At 41.9% G+C, this 9,164-nt stretch overlaps 1 protein-coding gene across 1 annotated transcript in view; it reads right to left on the bottom strand.

The window, feature by feature from the left end:
- LOC148045543 (CST complex subunit CTC1-like) overlaps positions 1-4,495 on the bottom strand; it is a gene marked incomplete at its 5' end in the record, with an annotated part of 32,004 nt that extends 27,509 nt beyond the window's left edge. Inside the window, 2 exons of the mRNA XM_087716517.1 lie at positions 3,350-3,549; positions 4,235-4,495. Of these exons, the coding sequence (XP_087572643.1) occupies positions 3,350-3,549; positions 4,235-4,495 (461 nt within the window). The remainder of the gene's footprint in view (positions 1-3,349; positions 3,550-4,234) is intronic.
- Between the last annotated feature and the right edge of the window lie 4,669 nt (positions 4,496-9,164).

Raw genomic sequence — 9,164 nt, forward strand, 5'->3', positions numbered from 1 at the left:
ATATAGTTGTAAAGCCCAACCATTATCATATATTGACAGCAAATCATGTAGCCCCAGTTGCTGTTGTTAACTGAATCCCATGGTCATCAGGTGAAACATCCTGCCACTTCCCACAACAAAGTCAATGGGTAGCTACCAGGAACCTGCAAGTCCCAGGCCTATAGGCAGGTAAGTGGCTGCTACTGAATTTCAGGCAGTTCTACTCACTTCCTTGGCTCCTGCTGTAGTCAAACTACAGTCCATTTATAAAGTAGTACCACCAGAATAATTCAAATACTTTGCTATTAATATTTAAGTAAGGTTCCACCTAAGGTTCCCAATCTATTAGCTATAATGAGGGGGAGCTAATGGTGCACCGTCTCTGCAGCAGCCTGTCTCTTGAAGCACCAATGGTAGCCAACCTTATAGTCTTTTGGAAGATAAAAACATGGTTCTTCTAGAAAACCTTTGGTGTTCAATTGTAGCCAGAGCACCTTTTCCCATATTTTAGTCTGTTATGTTTAGCATTAATTGAGAATTTAAATGGAATTGTTATTTTAATTCATCCTTATTCTGATTTTGTATTGCATTTTTATTATGTTTTGTTAAGTTATCAAGAATAGGATTGGTTTCAAGCAATAGAGAAATTTCATAATTAAATAAATTATATCTGATTCACATTGATCCAATGCACTCTAACTTCATCAATATTACTTAATCAGCAGACTAGAATATCAGTCCTAACTCATCTTATTTGGGGGACAATCAAAAGTTCATCCATTATTCACCAATGTGTAGATTATTTCAAAAAGTTACACAAAAGTGAGTATCTGCAGATAGGGATGTGTAGCTATTCAATGGAATATAATGCTTTCCCAAGTACAAAAGGTGTTTCAATAATTGTTATAAAGTTTTTTTTATTTTTTCATTTTCATAACATATAACCATATGTATACTATTACATAGCCAATATCATATTGTATTATTAAACGTTTACATCGAGTCGACAAGAAGTTCTCCAGCTGGACAGACGTGGGGAATGTGAGTTCTGAAGAGCCTCACATGAACCCTGTCTGACAAACTAACTCCAGTGATCCTTTTTTGGATCAGAACCCCCCCTGGAGGGGGGGCGAAGAATGTCAGCAGACCCAGAGGGAGGCAACAGGTCCCTCGCAGGTCGGAGATTTGCTTTATGAATCAGAGTGAGGGCGGCAGCCTGCAATATGGCTGACAAGATGCTGACTTCCCATCTAAGCAAGCAGGAAGGTGAAGAAGAGATGAAAGACCAGTAAGAAAATGTATCTAACCCACAGCCATAAATCAAACCTGGTAAAGGCAAAGAAATCTTGAGAGCATAATAATATTGATGGTCAGATCAGGATTTTCTCCAAAAGAAAGAAAAGGAAAATGGAGGGTTGAAACATCAGCAGTTGAAGTAGATAAATTTAAGGTGGATCAGAACTCTGAAATAAGAACTGTATAACTAACTGTAACTTTGGAACTGGTCATCATGGAAAGCTGGGAATTTGAAGAACTATGTGAAATTATAAAAATATACATAAATCATTAAAATCAAGCCTAAATAGGATTCTGAGCCCAGAGAAGCAGATATCTAAAGAAGAATTCAAAGAAGGGGGGCAAGACAACAAAGGGGTAGAAATGGAGGGAAATAAAAAGCAGACAAAAAACTCCATTAGTCTTCGCAGTGGTATAGGGAAAATGGTAAAAAGAGGCCGTATCCCAACAAAAGGGAATAAAAAGCAGACAAAAGAGGTTGAAGTTGTTAGTGGCATAAGGAAAATTGAAGTAGGAGGTTTTGCCCCAACAAAGAGCAATAAAAAATATCCTTTTGATGGTGGCCTGGGGAAAATTGAAGACAGTGGATGTGTCAAAACAAAGAAAAGGGAAAAGACAGGAACAGAAGTGGGACAAAAGACTTACTAGGAAAAAATCAGACTAGAAACTTTTATATGGGAAAATATAAAGCTAAGATAAGGGTTTTATTCCTAAATAAATAAAAGGGAATAAAAAGCAGACAAAAGAGGTTGAAGTTGTTAGTGGCATAAGGAAAATTGAAGTAGGAGGTTTTGCCCCAACAAAGAGCAATAAAAAATATCCTTTTGATGGTGGCCTGGGGAAAATTGAAGACAGTGGATGTGTCAAAACAAAGAAAAGGGAAAAGACAGGAACAGAAGTGGGACAAAAGACTTACTAGGAAAAAATCAGACTAGAAACTTTTATATGGGAAAATATAAAGCTAAGATAAGGGTTTTATTCCTAAATATGACAATAAAATGGAGTGGCTAATTGGTTGAATGTAATAATGGAAAGATAATTTTAAAAAGGTTAAAATATATGAAATATGGATAAATATGATACTGATATGGGTAGGTTGTAAAGCAGAGGTTTGTGATTCACTTTTAAACATAATTGTGAATTGACTGAATATGACAATAGAAGGAAAACTAAGCATGGGTTAAAATATATGAAGCATGGATATATAGAATTTTTAAGTTGATGAATAAAGTGAGATGTTTACCACTGTTATTCTATATAATAGATTTAAGGGAATTGTAATAAACATTAAACAGCGAGGATTGCCATTCATAGACAATTAAGGGTAATATAATCTAAGATATGGAAAATGGAGAGGGAACATGAAATACACCTACAATGGGAAACTATTGAGATTTAAAGACAGAATCACTAACTGGGGGCATGTAAGGATGTATATTTATATAAAGATAATGATGAGAATAGCTGGGAATTGTAACTAGGTCTACATCTTGGCCAAAATTAGGCGGGGGAGGTTTTAAAAGTACAATGACTATATATGTATACTTTTTTGTTCTATTTTTTTAAAGGAGAATACATGTTAAAATTAAATATGTATATTGAAAAGGAATTATAAATACCATCAGCATAAAAGGAGCTTGCTCAGAAGCTGAAATACACCAAGTAAATGAGGAGAGAAATGAGTGGAAAGGGGAGAGAGGAGAAGGAGAGAGAAAGGGGAATAGAAAAGGGAAGGATGGCAGAGGGAAGAAAGGAGGTAGGTAGGGAGAGGAGAAAGGGAGAAGAAAGTGATGGATAAGGTACAAATATGGTGTATGGAGAGCAGAAGAGTCAATAATTGTTTTGGGGAGTTGATGTTAAGATGAATCTGTGTTTCAACAATTGTGAATGGCACTAGTTGCACTCATCTGTATCTCTTTAAAGACGACACACCTTTTCCTAGAAAATGTGCATTTAAATAAGAAGATTGCATCCATCACTTTCTTAACAATTAAGGAAAATGGATAAGATTAGGGAAAGAAAAGGAATGACCAAGAAGCCTAAATAATAGCAAATAATATTAGCAAATCTTTACCTGGCACTGAGTAGGTTTGCAGCTGTCCCAGGGTACAAAACAGAGATAGTGCTAAGATTTTTCTCTGGTCCAGACAGTACTTGAATTGGATCTTCTAGGATCTCCAAATATCCAGTAGTGCCCTCACCTATCTGTGGAACATATATCCAACTAGGGAAGAGTGACAGATGTTCTAGCCACTCAAGCTCAAAATGCAGGAACTGCCCAAAAGAGAAAAAGTGGCATTAGCTATACAAAAGCAATAGCCTTTTATTTGAAAATTGTAGAAACATATAGAAATACCTATCATGCTAATCCCATTCAGATTTAATGCACATTACTAGACAGCGATTTACTTGCCCCTCTCCAAAACAACATATTGGGGGTTTCCAGCTAAATCCTATTGGATAGGAAGGAAGGGAAATTCAGCTTCCTTCATTTGAATATCAGTTTTAGTATTTACCAGCAGCATGAATGAACCAAGCAGAAGAAAACAAGTGAATAAACAGTCTAGCAAACTGCACCATGACTATATGTGATAACTAGAATTGTATTTGATCCTCCAAATTGCTGCTTTATATGTTTTTTAAAAACATACTATATTTGGATATTAATCTTGTAGTCAATGTCACTTCAAAAATTAGTTGTTAAGCATGGAAAGGGTATGTCCAGTTTGTGACCATACCAGTTAGTGGATGATTGCAAGAAATTAAAAGACTTGGTCTTCATCCAGCTGCACCATTATATTTAAACTAGATACCCAGTATGTATCCTAGGACACAATGAGAAAGATTTTAAAGGCCCAAAATCTTCATTTTTAAATTTATTATTTTCTGCTAAGAGCTATAATATCTCTCTCCTAAACAGCACTGGATATATAAACAGCAGAACATCTTAATGCCATACCACACAGGGAAGTGCTCCAGTGTTATCTTGCAAATAAACACTTCCATCCATCATCTTATCTTTTTTTCCTGGTGTTTCATTTCTCAAGTAACCTATGAGCATCAAGCGAGTTTGTTCAAAATATTTCTGGTCAGGCAAAATAGTTTCATTTTGATGGGTCCATTCTCTGAATTCATCAGAACTAGAGGTTAAACGACTACAGCAAGGTATATGCTGGGATTGAAGATCAGAGATAGAAATAATGCTGGAAAATATGATTAAGTTAATTTATAGTGAAGAATGAAGACATAAATGTTGCTGTTGTACAATTAAAACAAAGACAATTGTTTTGACCTTTGGAAATAAAACAAGATATATCTGTAAAATATTAATGATAAACAATGGGTTTATTAAAATGTCATAGCAAGTGGCAGAATCTATCCATTACTGATCTTAGAAAAGCTAAGTAGAGTCAGATTTACTGTGTTTGGATGAAAGAATACTGGAAACTCTAGAACTCAGGAATGCCTTTGAAAAAAATTCCCAGAAGAGGGTAATAGCAGACCATGTACATACTATTACTAAGAAACCAACATGAACTTGTCCATGCATTCTCAAGGAATTCAAATTGAAGGAAACTTTATTTTTTACTTTTATTGCTATACTGTGTTGTATTTTCACTTTATTTCTTAATGAGCAGCATATCTGTTCTAGCAATAGCAATATTGCAAAACGAATCTACTAGCACTTTTCCCAAGTATCACATTATCTAATAAAGCACACCTTAACCTGTTCACCAAACAATTTTATTTGTAGTTTCACACTATTCTATAGCAAGCTTATAGGGCCAAGTTTATTCATTATATTAATATCAAACTTTCACCGAGGAGCTTAAGGCACAGCTTTCCATTTTTCCGCAGAAAAGCCATCCTGTAAAATAGTTACGCTGGTCAAGATACCCTATGAACTTCTCTAAATGAGGGTAAAGAAGAACCCGCTTCTCTCCCCATCCTGTCCAACACTTGAACTACCATCACCATCCCACCCTGTAAAGGGAGGCTTAACTAAGTTTAGCTGGGGCTGAAGACGATTTTCACTTCGAAGTGCCTTGCTGGGGCGAGACGCCAAACCACTAACCACATTTACTGGATTAAATTGACTGACATCCCCATATGCAGTACGCAACCTTAAACTTATTACGCCAGACGTTCGCACAACGTGGTTTCGCACAAACTAAACCACAAACTAGCCATAAAGTTTTTAGTACAGCAAACTAACTCCTCTCGGAATATTGGTAAAAAAGCAGAGGCGGCGAAAGAAAAAATAAAAATAAAAAGATGGATGACTGAATAAACTGTAAGGTGACCAGATTTTCAGATTGGTAAAGAGGGACACCATTGACCGGGGGGGGGGGGGGGAGCTAGGCCGCAGCAGTTACTGCCAGCCCGCGACCTCGCTAGGGACGTCTGGTCACCTTAATTATATACATCCTCTCTCTCTCTATCCATCCATCCATCTGTCTGTCTATCTGCCTGCCTATCTAGTTATGGTATCCCTCTCCCTCTTTCCCCCTCTCTTTCTCCATCCATCTATCTGCTTGCCTACCTATCTCTCTCTCTTTCTCTCTATCCATCCGTCTATCTGCCTGCCTATCTGTCTATCTAGTTATGGTCTCTCTCTCTCTCTCCCTCTCCCTTCCTCATTATCATCTATCTCAGTGTTTCTCCACCTTTTTATAAAAATTATTTTTTTTATTTTTTTTGTTACATAGATGACACATACCCACAACAATAAAAACAAAACAAAACAAAAAGAAAAAAACCCATCATCACATATAGCATGTCGTTTGGTTACAAGTGTTTTAACATTTATCATTCTTATACATTTATTATTTCATTTAATAGGTTATAATATATAGTTTGGGTTGCTTTGTTTACCATCCCTTCCTCCTGTTATAACACCACCTTATTTTCCCTTTCTTTTCTCCCTTCCTCCCTTCTCTACTTTCTTCCTTCCTGCTCTCCTTTCCCTTCCTTCTTCCTGTACCTTTCTCCTACTCCTGCTCTTCCTCATCCCCTTCCTACCCTCTCTCCTCCTCTTTCTCTCCTTTCCATCCTCCTCTCCTTACCTCTTTCTTTTCACCCTCCCTCCCTTCTCTACTTTCCTCTTTCTTCCTCTCCTTCCCCTTCCTTCTTCCCTTCCCTTTCTCCTACTCCTGCTCTTCCTCTTCCCCTTTCTACCCTCTCTCCCCCTCTTTCTCTCCTTTCCATCCTCCTCTCCTTACCTCTTTCTTCTTTCCCCCATCTTCCTTTCATTCTCTCCTCCTTTCTCCCTTTCTCCCAACTCCCTTTCTGGGAGTTGAAGTCCACACACTTTCAAGTCTCCAAGGTGGAGAAAGACTGATCTATCTAATTAATATAATTATTTCTCCCTCTCTTTTTCACTCTCTTTCCAGCGCACACATGCAAATGCATAGGGCAGCCCACCTCACACACAGGTAACTCCGGGCGGCTAACGGGAAGAGGACAGCCGACCACTCACCCACGCGGGGGGGGGGGCAGGATTTCGCCAAGAAAAGTTAACTTTCCTGCGAAAGGGGCCGGCAGCCTCTCAGCTCTTCCCGGCCGGGAAGACCTCCCCCCACTTCCACTCCTGCGACCCTCCTCCCGCCTCCTCGGAGCTTCAAGCAAGCTAACTGGGAAGGCTGGGGAAGAAGAAGAAACGGGGGCGCGAGGTCAGCGGTCCTTGGGGGCGCGGCGGAAGCCCTGCAAAAGCGCTCCTTTCCCGGCTCGGCTGCCGTTGCTGCTGCTGCGGGTGGAAGGGGAGGAGGAGGAGGAAGAAGATAAAGCGGCGGGGTGGTCCCTGCAGCCGCCAAGGCGGGAAAGGTGCGCTTTGACAGGGCTTCCACAGCCCTGCTAAAGCGCTCCTTTCCCAGCTCGGCTGCCGTTGCTGCTGCTCATGGCAGAAGGGGAGGAGAAGGAGGAGGAAGAGAAAGTGGCGGGATGGTCCCTGCAGCCGCCAAGGCGGGAAAGGTGCGCTTTGACAGGGCTTCCACAGCCCTGCTAAAGCGCCCCTTTCCCAGCTCGGCTGCCGTTGCTGCTGCTCATGGCAGAAGGGGAGGAGGAGGAGGAGGAAGAGAAAGTGGCGGGGTGGTCCCTGCAGCCGCCAAGGCGGGAAAGGTGCGCTTTGACAGGGCTTCCACAGCCCTGCTAAAGCGCCCCTTTCCTCAGCTCGGCTGCCGTTGCTGCTGCTCATGGCAGAAGGGGAGGAGGAGGAGGAGGAAGAGAAAGCGGTGGGGTGGTCCCTGCAGCCGCCAAGGCGGGAAAGGTACGCTTTGACAGGGCTTCCACAGCCCTGCTAAAGCGCTCCTTTCCCAGCTCGGCTGCCGTTGCTGCTGCTCATGGCAGAAGGGGAGGAGGAGGAGGAGGAAGAGAAAGCGGCGGGGTGGTCCCTGCAGCTGCCAAGGCGGGAAAGGTGCGCTTTGACAGGGCTTCCACAGCCCTGCTAAAGCGCCCCTTTCCCAGCTCGGCTGCCGTTGCTGCTGCTCATGGCAGAAGGGGAAGAGGAGGAAGAGGAAGAGAAAGTGGTGGGGCGGTCCCTGCAGCCGCCGACGCGGGAAAGGTGCGCTTTGACAGGGCTTCCACAGCCCTGCCAAAGCGCCCATTTCCCGGCTCGGCTGCCGTTGCTGCTGCTCAGGGCAGAAGGGGAGGAGGAGGAGGAGGAAGATAAAGCGGTGGGGCGGTCCCTGCAGCCGCCGACGCGGGAAAGGTGCGCTTTGACAGGGCTTCCTCTCCGGAGAGGCGTTTTTTAAAAAGAAAAACCCTGCAGGCACCCAGCGACAGGGGCTAGGAACCCGGAAGTTAATTACTTCCGGGTTCACTGACGAACCGGATCGCAAGAACCGGTGCGAACCGGGAGGAACCCACCCCTGGTACCTGCCAGGAGCACTGGGTACCGTTCCAGTATGGTACTCCGGAGGGCACACCCATCCACCTGCCATCCTTACCTGTATTTGAGCTCTTTGGGGCTTCTGTGCATGCACACGGACGCTCCGCTGAGCAACTGGTGCATTGAGGAGGTGTCGCGGAGGTGTAGCAGAGCATCGCAGATGGTTAGTATGCAAGCGCTCGCTGCACACGTTCATGTGGTAGAGGCCGGGCTCTGTTGCACCATACAGTTGCAACAGGATCTAAAACCCACCATTGTCTACAACCTACAAGGTCGTCCCCCCACATACACACTCGCATTCCAAGTCAGTACTGCTCACACGTAAAATTAAGCTAAAGATTGTGTGCTGCCCTAGGCAAGGTTGGCACATTGTTGGTTAGGATCCTACTACTAGTTAGAACATTTCTTTTTATTATAGCAACTTCTATTCAGATGCTATCTTCTCTTTATATGCAGGTACTCTGTCCCACTCACCCATCCACCCTACCCCCATTTTGGGGAGTGCAAGTTTTGCATGAACAAAAAAAATCAATGGCCGAGCAGTTGTGTACCTATGCATTGAGTTGTTGATGAGAACAATCTATGTCTACTTATAAAAAGCACCAAGAGTTCATAGAGATAAACAACTATTAACTCATAGAAACCTCCAACTTAGATGATTTTTTTTGCTGCCAGCCTAACATAAACCACACTAAATATAGAACAGAATCAAAGCTTTCCCCCCCTTTTCATTGCTACTTTCAAAAGCAGATATAATTCTCAGTTTGAACAATTTATTTTTAGCCACTGTTTCCATGAAGAACAGCTTGTGTCCATGACATAGTACACAATGGAACTTGATTAGGTCTTCTCGGTGTGCCTGGATGGCAAATAAAAGTTTAATAAGTGTAAATGTGTAAGCAATTTTAATAAATAAGAACCAATTATGAGTAAAGTGTGTAGAACATTCTTCCGAATACATCTTCTATAATATCCAAACAGGCCCACAATACTGACTGGTGTA

The sequence above is a fragment of the Thamnophis sirtalis genome, unplaced genomic scaffold (assembly GCF_051295495.1).
Source record: "Thamnophis sirtalis isolate CommonGarterSnake01/CBP01778 unplaced genomic scaffold, rThaSir2_p1.2 scaffold_5, whole genome shotgun sequence".
NCBI lineage: Eukaryota > Metazoa > Chordata > Lepidosauria > Squamata > Natricidae > Thamnophis > Thamnophis sirtalis.